We start from the raw sequence: 21,575 nt of genomic DNA, 5'->3' as shown, positions 1-21,575 counted from the left end.
ATAGGACAGAGAGAAATGGAGAGAGGAGGGGAAGACAGAGAGGAGGAGAGAAAGACAGACACCTGCAGACCTGCTTCACCGCCTGTGAAGCGACTCCCCTGCAGGTGGGGAGCCGGGGTTCGAACCGGGATCCTTATGCCGGTCCTTGTGCTTTGCGCCACCTGCGCTTAACAAAGTTTTTTTTTAAAAAAAAGGAAAAATGGTCACCAGGAAGGATGGAGTTGTCATTCAGGCACTGAGCCCCAGCAGTAACCCTGGTGGGGAAAAAATATCCAGCAAGTGAACACAAAAAGCCACCTCAGGGTAAGAGAAGGAAGCCAGAGTTTGGGGGGAATGGTTTGCGGTTTGTTATCTTGTCACTGAAGTCCACAGCCACTCTGGGTGGCAGATAGCAGCTCTGCCTTCCTTTCTTAGGAGGCATTGTCACCCACAGAGCCTTCGCCGGAAGTGCTCATGGAAGAGGAAGGAGGAGCAGGGAGGATTTGAGGACCAGGCTAAGGAGAGACATGGAATCAGAGTACTGAGCCAGTACCCCTCAGACTGGGGGTCCAGGGAGTGGTGGCTGTGGCATGGGGGGATGGAGATCCGAGAGCAGCAGTGAGTGGACACCACATTTGCTTGGAGGGATGGAGGGGTGAATCAGAAGGTGCTTTTTTTTTTTTTTCTTTCTTTCTTTCTTTCTTTCTTTCTCTCTTCCTTTCTTCCTTTCTTTCTTTTTTGTTTTGCCTCCAGGATTATTGTTGGGACTCGGTGCCTACACTACGAATCCACTGCTCCTGGAGGCCATTTTTTTTCCTTTTGTTGCCCTTGTTGTTATCATTGTTGTTTTTATTACTGTCATTATTGTTGGATAAGACATAAATGGAGAGAGGAGGGGAAGACAGAGAAGGAGAGAAAGACAGACACCTAGACCTGCTTCACCACCCGTGAAGTGCCCTCTCTGCAGGTGGGGAGCCAGGGGCTCGAACCGGGACCCTTACTCCAGTCCTTGTGCTTTGCACCACATGTGCTTAACCCGCTATGCTATTGCCCAGTACTATCTTTTTTTTTTTTCGAATATTTATTTATTTATTCCCTTTTGTTGCCCTTGTTGTCTTGTTGTAGTTATTGTTATTGTTGTCATTGGTGTTGGATAGAACAGAGAGAAATGGAGAGAGGAGGGGAAGACAGAGAGGAGGCGAGAAAGACAGACACCTGCAGACTGGCTTCACCGCCTGTGAAGCAACTCCCCTGCAGGTGGGGAGCCAAGGGCTCGAACCGGGATCCTTACGCCGGTCCTTGCGCTTTGTGCCACCTGCGCTTAACCCGCTGCACTACCGCCTGACTCTCCGGAAGGTACTTTCTAAGACACAGAAGCATCACAGGGCAGTGCCTATTGTGGGGTGCAGAAGAAGTACATGCTGGGAGCTTCCTCCCCTGAGCCGCTGATGGACTTAGTTGAGAAGATGCCCCCACATGCCCACAAAACCACCATGCCCGCCATCAATACAGGTGCGTCCAGGTGCATGTGAACCAAGCTCCCACTGTGGGCAGCTGGGGTACAGACAGACACTGGAGAGAAGGGAGCGGGGAAAGAGACCTCCCCGTTGGAGCAGAGGGCGCACCTGTGACTTTGAGGCTGTGCCCATCCTCCGTGAGGCATGTTCCCCGCAGAGAATCCAGGTGGCCGTCCCTCCCTCCAAGGTGACTTTGGAGTTCGCCTGGTACCATGTCCATGGACGAACTTCCGGCCACATCACTGGAAACGCAGCCCCTCGCCAGTTTTCAGCAGCTCACTGACTGTCCCAGCAAAGCAAAGTCCTATTTGGTGGCTGGATCTGTCTTTCTTAGGAGACTTGGTACATAGGTTTGCAATTTTCACCAAGTTTGTAATAACTGCAGGCATTTTTTTGGTGTGTATGGGGGGGCGCAGTGGAGGGCACTGGAGTGTTTAATACTTTAATTACTAAGTGGATGTTTTATTAATTTGGTGTCACATCTTCCTGACTTCCTAAGAGACGCTGTCTTGTCGGTGTTGGGTGTGCGCAGCCTCCCTGCAGAATACAGATCAGGAGCGGGCCGTCGTACTTGAGTCTGCTTTGAAGCCCTGGAAAAACAAAAAGAAACTAAAGTGGAAAAGTCATAGAGATGCAGCTCCCCCAGTGAGCCCGGCTGCCCGGGAAACAGGTTGAAGGGACTTTGGGAAAAGGTGGCCACTTCACCCGACTCCTGAGTCGGAAACTGCAAGTTCAACCACATAATTAAAGTTTTCTTCACAAAACAGGGGACGTCAGTGAGTCCGACCCTGGCAGGAATCCAAAAATTCTAATTTCTGACTATGATTTAATTTCAATTTTAAATAAATCGGTTTTTAATTTAAAAAGAGTGAGCTTCATAACATTAGCAATGATTGCAACATTAAGCCCAGTGTTCACATCTAGCAATATAAAACATTATTTATATCTGAATCGTAAACAGCCTTTTCAAATGGATTATGGTTTTCCCCCCCCATTCTAATACAACCTGGAGGGTACTAAAAAGTGTTGTGTGAAATTAACATTCTGCTGACTTTCGCCTATAAATGAGAAGCGAGCTATTAACATTTGTGTATTTTCATTATGTAAATTGTGTTAACACATGCCTACAGATTGCCACCAGCAATGCAATAATTTTCTCTCAGTGATCATAATGTGTCCAAGTGAGTCATTTTGATTATGACATGCTAATTACATATTGCCTTTTTTTTTTTCTTTTTTTTTTTCAGATTCAGAAAAACCAGGGATCTTTAATGGTAAGCTTTATGAGTTCAGGGAAAAAAATTCACTTTTCTTTTTCCTGATGGCTGCTCCCTTTGCATGCTTGGATGCCTTGTTTTAAACTTCGCAAATTGCATTTTGAAGAAAATGCAAACCTTTAACTGCCTGTATTAGATTAGGTACCATTAGAAATAATAGGACATCCTGCATGCCCATGTTTCCCTAAGAGTTTGCTGTTGTTGATTAATCTTGCTATATTTTATTGCATTAATGGTTTTCCCTTCCCACTCCACTGTAAAGATATTGCACCGCGGCTAATACCGGCCCTCTCTCCTCTCCCTTCCAGCCTCTCCAGCTTCTGCAGTGCATTGTTGATGAGGTGAGGCGTCGTCTTATGTGCTTTCCCTCCTAAAGTCATCCCTAATGGTGTGGAAAGCTTATATTTTGTTTCCTAATGAAGCACAATGCCCAACACCCTCGGAGCAAGTTTGTGGCGTGCGGCTGTGTGACGTGAACTGGCCGTAGCTCCGGCCGTAGCTCCGGTCGGAACCAGACTCTCTCTGCCTAGGCAGGCTGTCAAGGCCCTCCTCTCCCCCGGCCCCAACTCCCACACTCACCCTCCACACCAAGCTGGGCCCTGGGGGTCCCCAAGGCCCTGGAGACAAAAAAAAAAAATCCATCCTCCCTAGCCTGCTGGGCGGGCGAGGCTGCAAACCAGAGAGCTTTCATTGTTTCTCCAGAGCAGAGCGGCTCCCAGGACTGGCTCCCCGTGTCTGGCGCCCCCAGAGCCTGGGACAGAGAGAAAGGTGTGCCACAGCCAGAGGTCAGGACGGAGCCCTGGCATCCTAACTAGTCTCTGGGAACTTTGAGCTGGAGTTGCCCCCTCCCTTTGCTGCTCAGACCCCTCCCCTCGGCGGGGCCTCACTGCCTCTGCTTTCGGGGAGTTAGTTAATCCAGGTACATTTCTTTCTCAATCAACTCTTTGCACTTGTGCAAGATTGACTTTGATTAGTGAGAGAAAGGGAAGCCAGGCGATGTCAGGGATCGAACCCAGGACCTCATGCTTGAGAGAGTCCAACGCGGCATCCGGGGCACCACCTCTCAGGTGGTTCATTTCCTACTCTGGCTCCAAATTCCTCTTTCCCCTATATGTCAGCGGCCTTACCGCACACAAGCTCTCTCAATGAAGAGATGTCAGCATAAAAAAGATTTTCAACCTGAATTTCTCTGAGCTTAGCCCTGCCAGCTCACAGTGTTGATTCATTTTTTTTTTCTCCCAAGTCTTCAGTGTTACAATATTGAAAACACTTGGAATGAAGGCGCTAAATGATTCAGATAGGAAAGTCTGAAAGGGGAGAAAAAAACAAATCGTCATTCATAATTATTCCCTTCAATTAAACATCTGTATAACCAGTTATGAGGTTTGGGGGAAAGGATAAAGATCCTCCCAGGGAAAAAACAAACGCTCCCGCGCCCACTCCGGCGGCAGCGAGTCCCCGGCAGGCCGTCAACCCCGGGGGCCACCGGGAAGCCAGCTTCCTGAGACAAATGGAGGCCTCATCAGCTCACATAGCAGACGGGGCCCCCCACACCCCTGCACTCATCCATCGCCTCTGTCATCTTGCAGTCCACGAGCGTCCTGTTCCCCCCAGACGCCTGCCCGGCAAACGCGTTTTCCAAGGGGCTCCCTTCCCTCCCAGCTGTGCTGAGAGAGTTCCCCGGGCAACCTTGACCTTGGCAGCTCAGCTGGGTTCCCAGACTCTGCCGGCCGCCGGCCACCGGGACTCCCAGGTGCAGAGAGCCCTCCCGGTATTGGGGTGTTGCTGGGCTTCTCTCTGGGTGCCAGTGTGGACCAGACTTGCCGCCCTCTCCCTCACTGCAGGTTGCACCGAGGGCTCTCCCACCTCTTAATGCTCTCCTTGTTCTTGATGATTTGTTTTACATCTTTTATTGTCATTATTATTTGATAGAGACAGAAACTGAGAGGGAACTGGGAGAGAGAGAGTGAGAGAGAGAGAGGGGCCCGGCTGGTGGCGCACCTGGTTGAGCGCACACATTAGGGTGCACAAGGGCCCTGCTTGAGCCTCTGCTCCCCATATGTAAGGTGGAAGCTTCCCAAATGGTGAAGCAGGGCTGCAAGAGTCTGTCTCTCTCCCGCTCTGTCTCCTCCTTCCCTCTCGATTTCTCTGTCTTTATCCAAAATAAATATAAAAAATCGAGACTATTAAAAGAGAGAGGGAGAGGCCCCCACAGCCCTGCTTCACTGCTCATGAAGCTGCCCCCTGTAGGTGCAGGCCAGGGGCTTGAACCTGGGCCCCTTTTATACATGTGCGCTCAAGCAGGTGTGCCACTGCCCTGACCCTCTCAGTGTGTTTCCTTGTTGGACGTAGGCCGGGTCAGAATGAAGGGCTCCAGTGTGTAACGATATATTCTTCTTCTTCATTCTTTGCATTGTTTCTTTGTTTTTTGGCCAGAGCACCACTCGGCCATGGCACGTGGTCGTGCCAAGAGTGGAACCGGGGCCTCTTGGCGCACGTCCTCTGCACTGTGTCACTGTGCTGTCTCCCCACCCACCCCCATGATTTGATGGCAGCTCCCTCAGTCGGGAAAAACAGAACATGAGTGACAATTCCCACGTAGTCCAAAAACAACCGGAGATGCTTTCTGTAGGGAAAGGCGGGCCTCACTTCTTTCAGCAGAACAAACACGGGTTGGCCTTGCGACACAGCTGGGGCTTGGTAAGAGGACCGGAAGTGACTAGAACCGACTGGAACATGGGCCCCCTTAGGTAGGGTGTGTTGTTGCCTCTAAGAAAGGCAGGTTTGCGGAGCTGCGGTCCCTCTTGGGCCTCTCCCAGGCTGGTGTCGTTTCCTCTTGCCGAGGGCTCCTGGGAGTGTCCGCCTGGAATGGCCAGAGGCTGTTGTTTAGAATGCAGCCAGGGTAGCAGCAACACTCAGGATTTGGAGCCCAGAGCTCCCAGTTCGATCCCTGCCACCACCAATAACCTGAGCTGAGAGCAGTTCCCTGGTGTCTTCCTTTCCATGAAAAAAAAAATATATTAGAAAACAATAATAATTAGAGCGAGGAAGGTGGCTTGATGGTTATGCAAACAGACTCTCATGCCTGAGGCTCCAAGGTCCCCAGTTCAATCCCCAGCACCAGCGTCAACCAGCCGGAGCTGAGCAGGGCTCTGGTAAGAAGGAAGAGGAGGAAGAGAGGGAGGGAGGATAAGAGCCTGGAAGGTGGTCGGGGTAAATATTAGACTTCCTAATGTGAGGCCCTGAGTGCCACAGTGCTTCTCTCTCCCACCTTTCCTCTGCCCCTTCCTCCTCCTCCTCCTCCTCTCTCTCTCTCTATCTCATGAAATAAATAAAAGATCAAAATCATTAGTTAATAATAAAAGTGTGGGGAGTCGGGCTGTAGCACAGCCGGTTGGTTAAGCGCAGGTGGCGCAAAGCGCAAGGACCGGCATAAGGATCCCAGTTCGAGCCCCCGGCTCCCCACCTGCAGGGGAGTCGCTTCCCAGGCGGTGAAGCAGGTCTGCAGGTGTCTGTCTTTCTCTCCTCCTCTCTGTCTTCCCCTCCTCTCTCCATTTCTCTCTGTCCTATCCAACAACGACGACATCAATAATAACAATAATAACTACAACAATAAAACAAGGGCAACAAAAGGGGATAAAAAAAATTTAATTATAACAATAACAGTGTGCAGATTTCTAGGTTCCTATCACTAAGGTACATTTCCCAGACATGGAGCAGCCCAGGAATCTGTATTTTCCTGCTTTCCAGATCACCCCTTGCATATTAGAATTCCAGAAGCTCTCCTGTCATTACCTTTGAGGGTTAGGCCAGGGAGCGAGTCACCTCCCGTTTCCACTGTCACCAGGCTCAGTGAATCTCAGCCAGCACCTGAGCCTGTTAATCCTTGCTCAGTGTGTGACTGTGATCTGGAAACTTGAGTGTGGAGACCCAGTCACAGGCAGCCAGGATGGCTCCCACTAGAGAAGAGTCAGATCAGAAGAGATTGCTGTAAGGGGACCCGATTCAGACAAGATGGCTGCATCTGGAGTCCTGTGTGAGTGAGAGCAGAGGCCACTGGAATGGTCTTTGCGACCTCCCGGCAGGCCTGGCAAAAGCAGAGGCGGGGAGGACAGAGGAGTGAAGTCAGGAGCCAGAGCCTGGACCAGCAGCTCAGCACCCCAAAGAGTTGCCAAGGTGACAGAAATCAAACTCCCATCAGAGTTCTGGGAAGTTCAGTTTATTTGTAATTTCAGTGGGTGAAGTCTGCCTGATTTGAAACTGGCTAACTCAGGACATGGGTAGTGAATGTCCTTCTCTCTCTCTCTCTCTCTCTCTCTCTCTCTCTCTCACCCCTTTCTTCCTTCCTTTTCCTCTTCATTTCTCTCATTCTGGTTATTTCCTTAGTGACAGGGAGGAAAGAGAACCAGAGCATTACTCTGGCACTTGCAATGCCAGGGATGAGACTCAAACCCTCATGCTCGAGAGTTCAACACCTTATCCATTATACCACCTCCCGGGCTGAAAAACAAAACAAAACACCTATTTCATAGGAGATAAAGTTTCCCACGGGAGAGAGACCAGCACATCCCTCCGGCACACGCCGCACCAGGACTTGAAGCAGGAGCCTCAGACACGCAAGTCCTGTGTCCCACCGGCGGTGCTGCTCTGAGAGCTGTCTGCAGGGCACCTCTCAAGCGGCTTCCCTCCAGGGAACGTCTGATTCACCTGATGTTTCATTCACACTGGCTTCCAGTCCCATAAGATGTTAGGAGTTCCGTGTCACAACTCAGTGGGCGAGTGTGTACACCCCACCAGGCTCGAGGAAGCTCTAATTGGGAAACTGCTTGGGGCAGCCAGGGTCGTGGCTTAGTAGAAAGACACAGACCCTGCATGCGTGAGGTCTCCGGTTCTAGATGCAGTGATACACAGGCATTCTCGTTTGTGGGGTGTGTGTGTGTGTGTGTGTGTGTGTGTGTGTGTGTTGGAACTGGCCCCTCTTCCATGCCTGAATACCTGTCAAGTTCTTTGGTTCTTTGTCAAGGTCATATGTCTGGGGGTGGTGAAGGCCTCACTGGCTGATGTGGAGGGCTCGGGGTGGTATTTGAAGCCCCCCCGCCCCAAGGGACATATGAAGCCCCCGTCGTCCAGGTCTCTGAGACTGACTCCTTTTAACTCCGGCACCAGCGAGAAAGTCTGCATCTTCTGAAAGAACCGTTTCTCAGATATATTACGTCTTGGCAGCCATAGGCAGAGTGGAGGGATCTCATAGCCCCAACTTTTGTTGTGAGTGTCAGCCTGACGTGTCAGCCTTGATGTGCGTCTGTCCTGGGGCCAGAACACCTTCGGGATGCACCTTTCCCTTTACTGAGTCCCACCAGTCCTTCCTCCTGTGCCTTTGACCTGGGCCCTTGGGGCTGGGCCTCCTGAGGTCTGTTAGAGCCTTGTGCTCCCCAGCGCCCAGGCTGACTGACTCTTTGTGCCCGGGGCTCCGTGCTCCGTCTGTGGTCACCTCTGTCTCCCGCAGTCCCTCCTCCTCCTCACTCTTCTCAGTGACCACCTGCTGTCCCAGCGAGCTGGGCTCCCTTCTCCAGTCTTGGCACGTCCCCTGGTAACCCTAGCTGAGCGAAGAGGTGCCAGCTGGGAGCCAGGTGGCCAGTGGAGTGTGGAAGGTCACAGAGGCCCATTGGAGAAGGGGGGTAATCACCTCCTTTTTCAGAGATCAGTTTAACTTCTGTCATACGAGGTGGAGAGAGGGAAGTCAGAGCACCAGCCCAGTACTCACGGCGGCTAGAGTCAAACCTGGCGCCTCAAGCATGCAAATGCTGTGCCCTGCCAGCCAGGTTACCAACCCCCTCGAATCTGGGCAGGTGGGTGGGCTTAGCTCACCGGGCAGCTGTTTGTCAAGAGCCCTCACGTGGCCCAGCCCAAGCAGAGCGGGTCTCCCTCAGGGCAGCCTCCAGGCTCCAGAGAGCTGAGCTTCCAGCCACCTGTGCCGGGCAGGCGGGGCCCGAGCATCAGGGTAGCAGGCGGCATTGGGGACTCACACCTGGACTGACTGGGTGTCTTAGGGCTCCTTTCCTCCCCATTATCATCTGGGTCTACAGAGCCCAGGCAGGCTGCCATCGTTTGGTGGAGATGGAGGAGAGTGTTGGAGCAGCAGAGAGCCAAGTCTCAAAGGGTAATAAAGATTTCCCACCTCAGGAAAGGGGAGGAGAGGGCGTGGGGTGCAGCTGCCTGGCAAAGTGTGTTTTGCACGTATGAGGCCCTAGGATTGAAATAGCAGGGTGGGGACAGGAGGGACACAGGAAAAGTGTCAGACAGAAGGACTTGAAAGTTTGTAGTTCGGAGGTGTATTTCAGAGTATTCCCTTCATCTTAAAAAAAAAAAAATGATAAGCAGATAAATGGATTAGTACTCCAAGAATCTACGCACATTTCAGGCAGATTATTGCTAAAAATAAATTCCTCTCCAGCATCTGTACGTGCTCAGCAGGACAGTTAGCAAAGCCCTGATTTATGCTTCTGTTGATTTGTTCATTTTCTCAGTAAAAAGTGGGTTCATTTGTCATGCTTGGATACTTGACTAGACATATCTCTTATTATTCTCATATTTATTTATTTACTTATTTATTGGATAGAGACAGTCAGAAATCGAGAGAGAAGGGGGAGATAGAGAGGAAAACAGGCAGACAGACACTTGCAGCCCTGCTTCACTACTTGCAAAGCTTCCCTTCTGCAGGTGGGGACTGGGGACTCGAACCCAGGTCTTTAATCACTGTAACATGTGCACCACGACCTGGCCCCAACATATCTTCTCCATGGAAGCGCTGGCTCCTCAGAAAGAGCTACAAGATGTGCAAAGTGTCTGGCGTCTACGCTGTGAGCAGGGACTCGGGGTGTGCAGCTGCCGGCTCACATGTGCCAGCACACTGGGGTGTGGTGGTCTGTGGCACTGAGTGAGACTCCGAGAGAGCCTGGCATCTTCCTGTGGAGCGGGCAAGGAAGGACGGCTTGCTCTTAGGGATGGCAAAGGTCAGCGGTCTGTGGAGAACAGCAGAGAGGTGAGTGTGATGGGTAGCTTATTTCTTCTGGTCATTTGAGAAGTTCTTCCTGGGGAAGGCAGACACTGGCGGAGGACAGTGGCATATGTGCTGTGGAGTCAGATAACCAGCTGTCCCAAGAGCAGGTTCCGGGGAGCAGAAAACAGTAGGAAACCACGATTGGGGGAGGGGGGGTCGGGATCACTTGCACGTCAGCGGAGATGATCCCTGCTGCATGACCAGGAAGGCAGCGGAGACATCTCACGGAAGATCAGAACACGTTGAGATGTGCAAAGGGGGAACCACAACATAGCAAAACTCACAGGACACAGAAAATCAGCGTCCGCAGCAAAGATCTTCATTGTAAATGCCTGTATTTTAAAAAATGGAGTGCTACTCAGCTCTTAAAAATAGTGAAATCACCTTCTTCACCTCATGGATGGAGCCTGAAGGAGTCCTGTGAAATGAGATCAGAGCCAGAAAGAGAAGGATGAAGATGAGATGATCCCACTCATGGACAGAAGTGGAGAAATCAGAACAGACGGGGAGACACCAAGCAGAACGTGGGCTGGGTTTGGTGCCTGCAGCAAAGTAAAGGCCTCTGGGGTGGGGGTGGGGTTCAAGTCCTGGAACATGATGGCAGAGGAGGACCTAGTGGGGGTTAGAGTGTTCTGTGGAAAACTGAGAGATGTTACATACGTACCAACTACTGTATTTTACTGTATTTGTCGACTTTAAGCCATTAACCCCCCAGTAAAGAAGAAAAAATAAAATCTCAGAGTAGTAGCCTCTTAAGCAGTCTAGCTTAAGAAACTAGACAGAGAAGACCAGCCTTATATTCAGAGCAGGAAGAAGGGAAGAAGGAAATTAAAAAAAAAAAAAAAACAAGGAGGGCAGAGATGAAGGAAATTAGAAGAAAGAAAACCACAGAGAAGACCAGTGAAAGCGAAAGTTTGTTCCATTAAAATATTAATAAAGTTGACAATCTTTGAGCTAGACTGACCAGAACAAATAACAAAAGCCAGCAAAACAGCAAATGACTCAAAGCTGGAGTGAGAATCGCAACTTTACAGTCATCTTACAGAGAAAAAAAATTGTTAAGTCAACAAATGAGATAACTTGGATGGAGGGGACAACTCCCTCCCTCGAGAAATGCAAACTACTAGCATGAGCTGAAACGTAAATACAGAGTCCAGTAGATTGACAGCAAAGAAATACACCATAGAGGAAAGAAACTTTAAAAGCACACCACAGAGGAAAGCCCAGAACCATATGATCTCACAGATGAATGCTACCTAATTTTTTCTTTTTTTTTTTAAATTTATTTCTTTATTGGGGAATTAATGCTTTACATTCAACAGTAAATACAATAGTTTGTACATGCTTCCCCACCGAACATGGGTGTTGACAGGTGGATCCATACTCCCAGCCTGTCTCTTTCCCTAGTGGAGCAGGGCTCTGGGGAAGTGGGGCTTCAAGACACATTGATGGAGTCGTCTGCCCAGGGAAGTCCAGTTGGCATCATGGTAGCATCTGGAACCTGGTGGCTGAAAAATGAGTTAACATATAAAGCCAAACAAATTGTTGACTAATCATGAACCTAAAGGCTGGAATAGTGCAGATGAAGATTTGAGGTCTCTGTTTTGAAGATAGATAGTAGGCCTATTTTAGTTATATTCCAAAGGGCCTTTGGCTTTACTAATTTTTTCCAGAGCCTGACATCTGATATGCAGGTGGACCCAAATTGTTGTCTGGGGAGATGATGTCATGGCTGGAAAAAGGTCTAGAAAGCTGAATCAGAGAAGAGAGTAGCTCCCAAATATGGGAAAGGGGTATGAATATTGTTGACTGTAAACCCCATCAATTTGGTCTGGGGCCCATATTCATTTTAGGAGCCTATGTGACCTCTGCATCCCTGTAGGTCTGAGCTCACATTCTGTGGTCGTGAGTAGGAACGTTCCAAGCTGCCCCAGTATCAGGACCCATCTTCCTCAGGTGTAACACTGAGTATGTTGTCCAGCCTCCCTCCGGAGGATGGAACATTTTCTGTTGTTTTTGATCCACATTGAGGGCAAGGTCCTATGGGGGCCTACAAAGCTCTCCACTGTGTTGTTCCTGATGGAGATGGCCAGTGACAATGGAGAGAGGGATCTATTTGAGGTCTAGGCCCATCATATCTACGGGGGAATCCCAGGACTCCCCGACTAGGGCCCCAGCTGATGGGGTGGCCTGATAGTGACTAAAGAGTCATCATTAAAGTCTGCCCGTCTCTTGCCCTTATTCAGCTTTTGCAGTCCTTGCTTTGATAAAGCTAGCTTTGGAGTGAGTGAGGGAAGTGTAATAGGAAGTAGGTGAGGAGGGTATTTATGTCTAAGTAGACACTATTTCTTTAGGACTTGATGGTGTCTTTTTAGGTCTTTCTGCTTGCTTGCTTCAGTTACTGACTCACTGCAGACTATTGTGTACTTTTGCTTTCAGGTATATATTTTGCCCTAATTTATGGACACATGTAAACATCTGCCCTATCTCATGGGGCCTGGTCTACATCTAGGTTTGAGGGCTTTGTTAACAGGAAGTGAACCACCCAAAATGGAACTAAGGAGTCCTGTGAGAAAGGAAAGGTCTCACCCAGTAATGAGGCTGAAGGGTTGACATTCCACACCTGACATCTCTGGACACAGTCTGCAGTGAAGCGTGCTGAGGTGGTACTCCTTGCAATGATTAGGTTGGGATCATCAGATGCAGTATCATTCGGTATGATTTGAGAGAAGCATGCGGGAAAGTGAGTCCCACCATAAAGGTTCCAGGACCGGAGGAGATACGGGCCTCTATAGAGGAAGCGGGAGCTTCCTGCTGTCTTGGGGTTTAAGAAGGCAATAGATAGTTATTGCTAAAATCACATTATTTGGCAGTTGGGCTAACTTTGAAAATCCCTTTGTTCGTATTTGCTGTGTCATTTTTCTTCTTTTTGATACGCCAGGGCCCCAAGCTCTTTTCCACCACCCACCTTGTCTGGCTTTCACTGCCTGTTTGATGGGCAGGCCTAGGAAGACAGAGAGAAGCCCAGGAACCAGCCGGCTCTCATTGGGGCACCATTAGACTAGGTCAAGAGCAGGAAGCAGCTTAGGTTTTGAATGAGGTGCTTGTTGGTTTCCCCAAGGAAGCAAGGCTGACCCCTCACCCCTGACCCCCACAAGCCCCAGCTTCACTCCAGAGCCCACCCCTGCCCCCCGCCCTCTCCTTATCTCCAACGCCTCCTCCATCTCAGCCCCTTCTGTCTCTCAATAAGCCTTCCCTGCACATCGCGACTATTCTCATGAAAACTCTGTGCTGATATCTGTGTATTTCTTTATGGGTGGGTAAAATAGCTCACTTGGGTAGTGTGCTACTTAGCCATGTGCACGACCCAAATGCAAGCCTGGCCCCCACTGCATTTCTACAAAAAAATGATTATATATAAGATGAGAGCAAAGTGGTGGCGCACCTGGCTGAGCGCACACGTCACAGTGCACAAGGACCCAGGTTCAAGCCCTTGGTCCCCACCTGCAAGGGGGAAGCTTCACAAGTGGTGAAGTAGGGCTGCAGGTGTCTCTCTGTCTCCCTCCTCCTCTATCCCCCTTGCCTCTTAGTTTCTGTCTCTATCCAAAATAAAGATAAAAAGAGAGAGAGAGAGAAAACGAGATGAGACTGGGGAGATATCCCAGCAGGCTGAGCACAGACCTTGCGTTCCAGAAGCATCACCTGCTCCAGGGTGGAGCTCTGACTTCTCTACCCATCTGCCTCATATGACACTATCTCATATGAAATAAACGCAACCAATCTACACAGGCCACAAGTACAAGGGTACAGGGCCTGCTCCTGCCACTGTGTGCAAACACACAGCTGGTAGCCCAGTGGGTAGCGTCATGACCGTCACGTGAGCAGATACTGAGGGTGACCACAGGACCGCTCTGGTCTGCTGAGGGGCTTCAGAGTCCTGTAAGTGACCCCAGGTCAAGGCTCAGTGGTCCTACCCCGCCCCCACCCCTGCACTACTTCTTCCCAGCTTGGGGAGCACCCTTTTTGTGTGTGTGTGTGTGTGTGTGTGTGTGTGTGTGTGTGTGTGTGTGTGTGTGTGTGTGTGAGCCTGACGCTGAGACCACCCTTTTTTCTCGTCTAGAAAGCCACCCTTAGAAATCTGACCTGCCTTTGGCAAGTCCAGAGTGTTTCCATGGATGCACTTGGGCTGGTTGGCAGGTTGAACATAGGTTAGGCTCAGGCCACGATTCCTTTAGTAATTACTTTTTCTATTGGTAATAACTGCTTCTTTAGAAATGACATTAGCGTTCCACCAAAACACAGCAGTAATCCAAAAGTTAATGTTCTGTTCATTTATAATTATATTTAATTCATATTTATGAGTTGTCGGGAGGGAGGCAGATAACAGAAGCAAGTTTTAAAAACTGTAATAGGAGGAATATGTGAAAAGAAAAATAATTTTTTCTGATAGTCAGGAGTACGAAGTCACTGGGAACAGGCAAAATGGACTTTTAATGCACAGTGTCATGGAAAATCAGGGCTTCTTGGCCCCGGCTGCAAACAGAGTCTGTCTCTCCCTCCTTTCCTGGGGGACCAGGTGGACTCCCCCACTTTTCACTGTTCAGGGTCCACGTGCCTCTGATTTTGACTTCAGGAAGTCAGTTGGGCCTAAGGGTTTGGATCTTGACGCCAGGAGAAACCCAACCCCTCGCTAGCCGCCTATGACCTCACGGCTCCAAGTTGCCCCCCTTGTCTGGGAAGCCTGATATATTATTAATGAATGAATTTCTCGCCGGCAGAGGCCTGTGAAGCTCTCTGTGGTGGGGCAGTTGGCGGCTGTCATTTAACATGTGTTGCTCAATTGTGTGGTCCCCTCCAGCCGCAGGACAATGCTCATTTTATATACCAGGATGGGGACCCCGCCCCTCCCCAGCCCTAGCTCCATGCCAGGGCCGGCTCCCTGGCAGCTCGGAGCCGGGCACGGTGCGGGCACACAGCCGAGTGGCTGCCATCAGCACCTCGCCTGAACCCAGGGAGGGAAGCTAACGTCATGCAAGCAGCGCACATGTTCTCCAAAGAGACTCCAAACGGGCCGGCTGGGGTGTCGCCTCCATTCCTGAATGGAGCCCCAGCTTTTGGAAATGGGAGCATCGGGGAGGGGCCCCCGAGACCCCTGATGTTCTGGGGTCCAGGGCAGCAGATGGCATATCCCAGTTTTCCAAACTCCAGCCCGACTTGTTCATGCCACAGTGCACCATACACACACACGCACACACACACTCACACACAGACACGCACAGACACTGACACACGCGCACACAGACATGCACACACACACACAGACATACACGCACAGACACACTCACACACACACACTTCCTCTCTCTCTCTTTGTTCCTCTCTGGCTGCAGAAGCCCCTTTCCCGGCGGGAGGCCCCGTCTCCCCCAGTCGAGGGCGTGGGACCAGGCAGGGCACTGCGGCTATGGCCAGCTCCCCCCCCCAAAGCTGATGTCGCCTTAGCGCTCGTGGGCGGTGGAAGCAGATGTGGAAGCGGATACAGCGAGCAGCCCCACACCTGCGAGTGTGGTCTCTCCCTCTCCCGCAGCCAGGAATTCAGTCACGAGGGTAGCTGAGGCCACTGAGCTTGCTGCGGGTGGGGGTGCAGGGTGTGGCGGTGTGGACCCGGCTCCTGTGAGCTCCCGGAGCCCGGCTGGGTGCTTCACGGCTTGTTGGTTTTTTAGGACGCGGACCTGGAATAGCGTGTGGGTGTAGTCTCCGTGCCCGCCGCTGTTAACCCCATCAGTGTGGGAAGCGGGGCCACCGCCTCCTCTCTCTGTAGGAACCACGGCGGCTTGTTTCTTTCCTCGAGCTCCTCCCCACCTCCCTCCATCCCTCCCTCTGACCCTCCTTCCATGTGAGACCTCTCAGCCAGACTTTCCTCAGATCAAACCCGGGGACAGGAGCCCCGGTGTGCAGGTTCTCGTGGTAGTTTTACTTCCTGAAGACTTCTTTTTCTTTTTTATTTATTTACTGGGTATAGGTGGAGAGAAATTGAGAGGGAGGGAGAGGGAAGAAGCACCCACAGCCCTGCAGGTCACCACTCGCGACGCTCCCCCCACCCCCTGCAGGTGGGGCTTGAACCCGGGTCCGTATGCACTCGACCCGGTGTGCCATCCCCTGGCACCAAAATGTATTTTTCATGAGAGACAGACAGACAGACAGACACCGGAGTCCTGCTGAGCTCTGGCTGATGGTGGTGCCGGGGATTGAACCTGGGGCCCTCGAGCCTCAGGCAGGAGGGTCAGTGCATAGCTGCAGCTCTGTCGTTCCAGCCCTACAGTCTGATTTAGTCCCCAGATCCAATGCGGGGAGCGGACTTTGCCCCAGGGGAACAGTGCTGTGGTATTTTCTGCTGCTTTTTAAAATTATTAATTAATATGTTGTTTACTTATTTATTTATTGTATAGAGACCGTCAGAAATCAAGAGGATAGGGAGGGAGAGAGACAGAGAGACACCCGCAGCCCTGCTCCACCACTTGTAAAGCTTCCCCCCCGCAGGTGGGGAGCCGGGGGTTTGAACCTAGTTCCTTATACACTGTAATGAGTGTGCTCAACCAGGTGTGCTACCACCTAGCCCCTCTCCTGATGTTTCTAAAACCAGAAGAAGACGGGGGGGAAGAGAGAGGTAGGAGGAGAATCTACCAGGAGCAGGGGACTTGTGCGGGTGAAAAGCCCCAGAAGAAAGGCAATAATAATCACCCACTCTCCAGCCCTCCATTACCTTTAGAGGAGTCTTATGAGACACCAAGATCTTGGTCCCTCTGCTGAGAAAACCTCAGTAAATACACGTCATATAAATGACCAGAAAAGTAGTAGACTAATGAAGGATCAGTCTTGCTCATTCATAGCAAAGTTTGTTTTCTCTCCTCTCCTCTCCTCTCCTCTCCTCTCCTCTCCTCTCCTCTCCTCTCCTCTCCTCTCCTCTCCTCTCCTCTCCCCTCCCCTCCCCTCCCCTCCCCTCCCCTCCCCTCCCCTCCTCTCCTCTTCTCTCTCCTCCCTTCTCTTCCCCTCCCCTCTGCTCCCCTTCCCTCCTCTCTTCTCTTCCCATTCCTTCTCTCTCTCTCCCTCCCTCCCTCCCTCCCTCCCTCCCTCCTCCCTCCCTCCTTCCCTCCCCCAGTACTGAAGAGCATCCAAAACATTTAGAAGAATATCAAAATGGTGAGTGTGTGTGTGGGGGGGGGGGGGGGAGCTTACCTGGAAACAGCATCCTTGGCCGGGCCCGCCTGGTCCCAGGTGCTGGAAAGGCACCTGGCGGTCATGTCCTCAAAGCGTGAGGGTGGGGTGCAGGTGGGGGCCTCCGGGTGCAGAGTCAGGCTTCTTTGCCTCCGGCCCCGGATCTGTAGACGAGTGAAATGAGCTGCCCCGTCGGCCCAACCCACCGGACAGAACTTCACACCCAAGCGCCCCACAGGCCATTTGTCACTCCTGGCACCCCAGAGCGGGTGACCCAGTGGAAATTGATTCATCCTTCACCGGGCCTGCTCTGCTTGGGGCTGGGCTGGGTGGGGCAGGCAGAGGAGGCCCATGCGGCCATGGGGGGTGTCTCCCCACTCACATGCCCCCAGCAGGGCGCATGGGGGTGTCTCCCCACTCACATCTGTCTGCGAGCCCCCCTTCATTCAGAGACCAGGCCGGCTGCCCCCCTCAGCTCCCTCCCTACCCCCACCCCCCACTTCATGTCCAAGCATGAACTCTCCCTGCAGAGCCTGCTGGCAAACTGATTTCTCTCTGATGTCCTTGGAGTGTCTGTCACCCGAGTGAGGGTGGAACTTTGGGCCGGTCGGTTTGCATTTGTAGATTAACCAGTGGACAGCCTTACAGGTGGAGGTCTGTCTGTCTTTTTTTATTATATTTTATTTTTCCTCCAAGCAAACTAGATTTCCTCTCTGGTCAAGAGCAGATTGAGCCTATGAATTCTGCCAGTTATTTTAAGCAACAGACTTGAGAATCGAAAACAGATCTGTGTGTGTGTGTGGGGGGGGGGGGGGCTAACAAGGCAGAATGCTGCTCTGAGAAATGATCAGAAAGGGCTGGGGGACAGCGTACCCTGTGGAGTCGCTGTGCTGGAGACACAGGTGGGTCTGAGCCCCAGCACCGTATGGCAGCACCACAGACCCCAGGGGGAGGTCCACAGGGGGAGGGCGGGTGCTGTGGTCTCTCTTCTCTCCCTCATAAAAATAAAGCTTAAGAGGGAGTCAGGCAGTAGCGCAGCGGATTAAGCGCACGTGGCGCAAAGCACAAGGACCGGCTTGAGGATCCCGGTTCAAGCCGCCAGCTCCCCACCTGCAGGGGAGTCGCTTCACAGGCGGTGAAGCAGGTCTGCAGGTGTCTGTCTTTCTCTCCCCCTCTCTGTCTTCCCCTCCTGTCTCCATTTCTCTCTGTCCTATCCAATAATCACTACAACAATAAAACAAAGGCAACGAAAGGGAATAAATAATTTTAAAAAATAAATAGATAAAGCTTAAGAATTAAAAAAACAACAACTGTAGGGCCCAGGAGGCTGCTGGGTTGGTCTACACATATGCAAAGCCTCCGTCCATCTCCTGACACCACAGGAGAGAAGTCTCAGAAGGCTTGCTGGCCTGGACGAGGTCATCTGACGTGAATCAGCCAAGCAGAGGCTGGGCAGTGGTGCAGCGCGTTAAGCACACGTAGTACTGTGCACAAGGATCTGGGTTCGAGCCCCCAGCTCTGCACCTGCAGAGGGGGCGGGGATGCTTCATGAGTGGTGCCCGGCTTTCTCTCCCCCCTTTTCCTCCCCCTCTTCTCTCAGCCTCTCTCTGTCCTATCCAACAAAATGGAAAAAATGGCCACCAGGAGCAGTGGATTAGTAGTGCTGGCACTGAGCCCCAGCGGTAACCCTGGCGGCCATAAATAAATCCTTTATATATATAGTGCAGGGTGGACGCACTAGCTCAGCCTGTAGAGTGCCAGCTTCACATGTGCAAGGCCCCGGAGGCCGCAGGTTCAATCCCCAGCACCAGCGATGCCAGAGCTGAGCAGGATTCTGGCCCTCTCTCGTTCTGCCTCTCCTAGCAATGGATTCCTGATGTGTTTTTGAGAAGCTGCCCGCCCCCATCCTTGTGTTTTATGCTCACAAGTCTAAACGCCTTGCTTTGGGGCCGTGGCTGTTGTGTTCAGAGAGAAAGAGCAGGGCACAGGAAGGCAGTCAGGGTCCTGGCACCCCTTCCGGAGGGACGGCCTGGCCCCTCTCACTGCTCTGCCTTGTGGTGCCCTCTGTCCACTCTTGATCCTCCGTGCTCAGTGGTACAGCCAGAGTGCCCAGCCCTGGTATTCCCTGTTTATTTGTTTATTTTATTTATTTTTTTATTAGTAACAATATAGATTTATAAAGTTATAAGATAACAGGGGTATAATTCCACACTGTTCCCACCACCAGCGTTCTTTTTTTTTTATTTAATTTTTTATTTATAAAAAGGAAACACTGACTAAACCATAGGATGAGAGGGGTACAACTTCACACAGTTCCCACCACCAGAACTCCGTATCCCATCCCCTCCCCTGACAGCTTTCCTATTCTCTATTCCTCTGGGAGCATGGACCCAGGGTCATTGTGGGATTCAGAAGGTGGAAGGTCTGGCTTCTGTCATTGCTTCCCCGCTGAACATGGGCGTTGACAGGTGGGTCCATACTCCCAGCCTGTCTCTCTCTTTCCCTAGTGGGGCAGGGCTCTGGGGAAGCGGAGCTCCAGGACACATGGGTGGGGTTGTCTGTCCAGGGAAGTCTGGTTGGCATCATGCTGGCATCTGGAACCTGGTGGCTGAAAAGAAAGTTAACATACAAAGCCAAACAAATTGTTGACCAGTCATGGACCTAAAAGCTGGAATAGTGCAAATGAAGAGTTGGCGGGGTCCTCCATTTTGTACATAGCTAGTACCCATATTTTAGTTACATTCCAAAGGGCCTGTGGCTATACTAGTGTTTTTTGTTTGTTTGTTTGTTTGTTTGTTTTTTGCCTGAGCTTGAAATCTGATATGCAAGTGAATCCTAATTATTGTCTGGGGAGGTGATGTCATGGCTGGCAGAAGGACCAGAGAGCTGGATCAGGGAAGAGAGTAGCTCCCAAATATGGGAAAGGGGTATAAATGTTGTTGACTGCAAACCCCATCGATTTGATGTGCTCTGGGGCCCATATTCAGCTTAGGAGCCTGTGTGACCTTTGCATCCCTGTAGATCTGAGCTCACATTCTGTGGTCATGAGTAGGAATGTTATAAGCTGCCCCAATATCAGGACCCATCTTCCTCAGGTGTAGCATAGAGTATGTTGTCCAGCCTCCCTTCAGAGAATGGAACATTCTCTACTGTTGCTGATCCAAGTTGAAGGCAAGGTCCTATGGGCCCACAAAGGGTCTATTGTGTTGTTCCTGCTAGGAATGACCAGTAACAATGGAGAGAGGGACTTACTGGAGGTCTAGGCCCATCATGTCTGTTTGGGAATCTCAGGACTCCCCTAATAGGGCCCCAGCTGACCACCAATGTTCTGTGTCCCCATTCCCTCCACTGGAAACTGCAGTGGTTCTCTCCCAGGTCACAGATATGGGCTGACTATTATTTATTTATTTATTTTTGCCTCCTGGGTTATCACTGGGGCTTGGTGCCTGCACTACGAATCCACTGCTCCTGGAGGCAATTTTCTCCATTTTGTGGTTGTTGTTGATGGCATTGTTGTTATTATTATTATTGTCGTTATTGGTGGTGTTGCTATTGGATAGGGTAGAGAGAAATTGAGAGAGGAAGACAGACACCTGCAGACCTGCTTCACCGCTTATGAAGCGACCCCCAGGGGCTTGAACTCATCTCCTTCCTCCAGTCCTTGCACTTCTCACCATGTGTGCTTAACCTGCTGCGCTACGACCCGGCCCCCTGACTTTTATTTCTTTAACTATCTATATTGATATATATTTGCCTATTTCTTTCTATAGTCCTGCCTTCTCTTCCTTCCTAAGTCACACCTACTATTTCCAGGTGTCCTTCCTTTTATTTTTTGCCTCCTCTCTCTCCGGGTCCTGATGGAATTGGAGTTCAGAGCTCTCTGGTCATCCAACCCTAACATTTTTCCCCCTCTGGGAGTGTGGACCAAAATTCTTTTGGGGGTACAGAAAATGGAAGGTCTGGCTTCTGTATCTGCTTCTCCACTGGACATGGGTGTTGGCAGGGGGATCCACACCCCCGGTCTGTTTCTGTTTTTCCCTAGTGGGGAGGGCTGTGGAGAGGGGAGGTTCTTGGACACATGGGTGAGGTCGTCTGCCCGGGGACTGGGTCAAGATGAAATCACGGTAGCATCTGAAACTTGGTGGCTATGGCTTAGTGACTTTCTGTAGAAATCCTGCTTGTAGTTTGTTGCGTCTTCAGGTGACTTCTTGTTGTTTTGTTCTAGTTTATCTGAACGAGCTCCTTCTCCATATCCACCCCTCCAGAAGACCACCGGGTTATTTTTAACCATGCAGCACTAGGAGTGAACTCAGCCCTCCTATTGCAGTGTCACTGCTGAGTGACCTGTTCAGCCCAGTCTCCTCAATCTTTTGTTTCCCCTCCAGGGTTATTGCTGGGGCTTGGTGCCTGCACTACAAATCCACTTCTCCTGGAGGCCATTTTTCCATTGTTGTTGTTGTTGTTGTTGTTGTTGTGGGGTCAAACAGAGAGAAATTGAGAGGGGAGAGGAAGACAGAGAGGGGGAGAGAA

General features: G+C 51.0%; 1 protein-coding gene across 6 annotated transcripts in view; it reads left to right on the top strand.

Moving 5' to 3' along the window:
• The window catches only part of MAP2K5 (mitogen-activated protein kinase kinase 5), a 271,177-nt gene that overhangs the window by 200,203 nt on the left and 49,399 nt on the right, over window positions 1-21,575 (top strand). For all 6 annotated transcript variants that reach the window (XM_060175660.1, XM_060175659.1, XM_060175661.1 and 3 more), the window contains 2 exons: window positions 2,744-2,770; window positions 3,082-3,114. In XM_060175660.1, coding sequence (XP_060031643.1) covers window positions 2,744-2,770; window positions 3,082-3,114 — 60 coding nt within the window. The remainder of the gene's footprint in view (window positions 1-2,743; window positions 2,771-3,081; window positions 3,115-21,575) is intronic.

The sequence above is a fragment of the Erinaceus europaeus genome, chromosome 16, assembly GCF_950295315.1.
Source record: "Erinaceus europaeus chromosome 16, mEriEur2.1, whole genome shotgun sequence".
Taxonomy (NCBI): domain Eukaryota; kingdom Metazoa; phylum Chordata; class Mammalia; order Eulipotyphla; family Erinaceidae; genus Erinaceus; species Erinaceus europaeus.
Note: the sequence above shows the minus strand (reverse complement) of the source record. Positions and strands in the feature narration are given on the sequence as shown.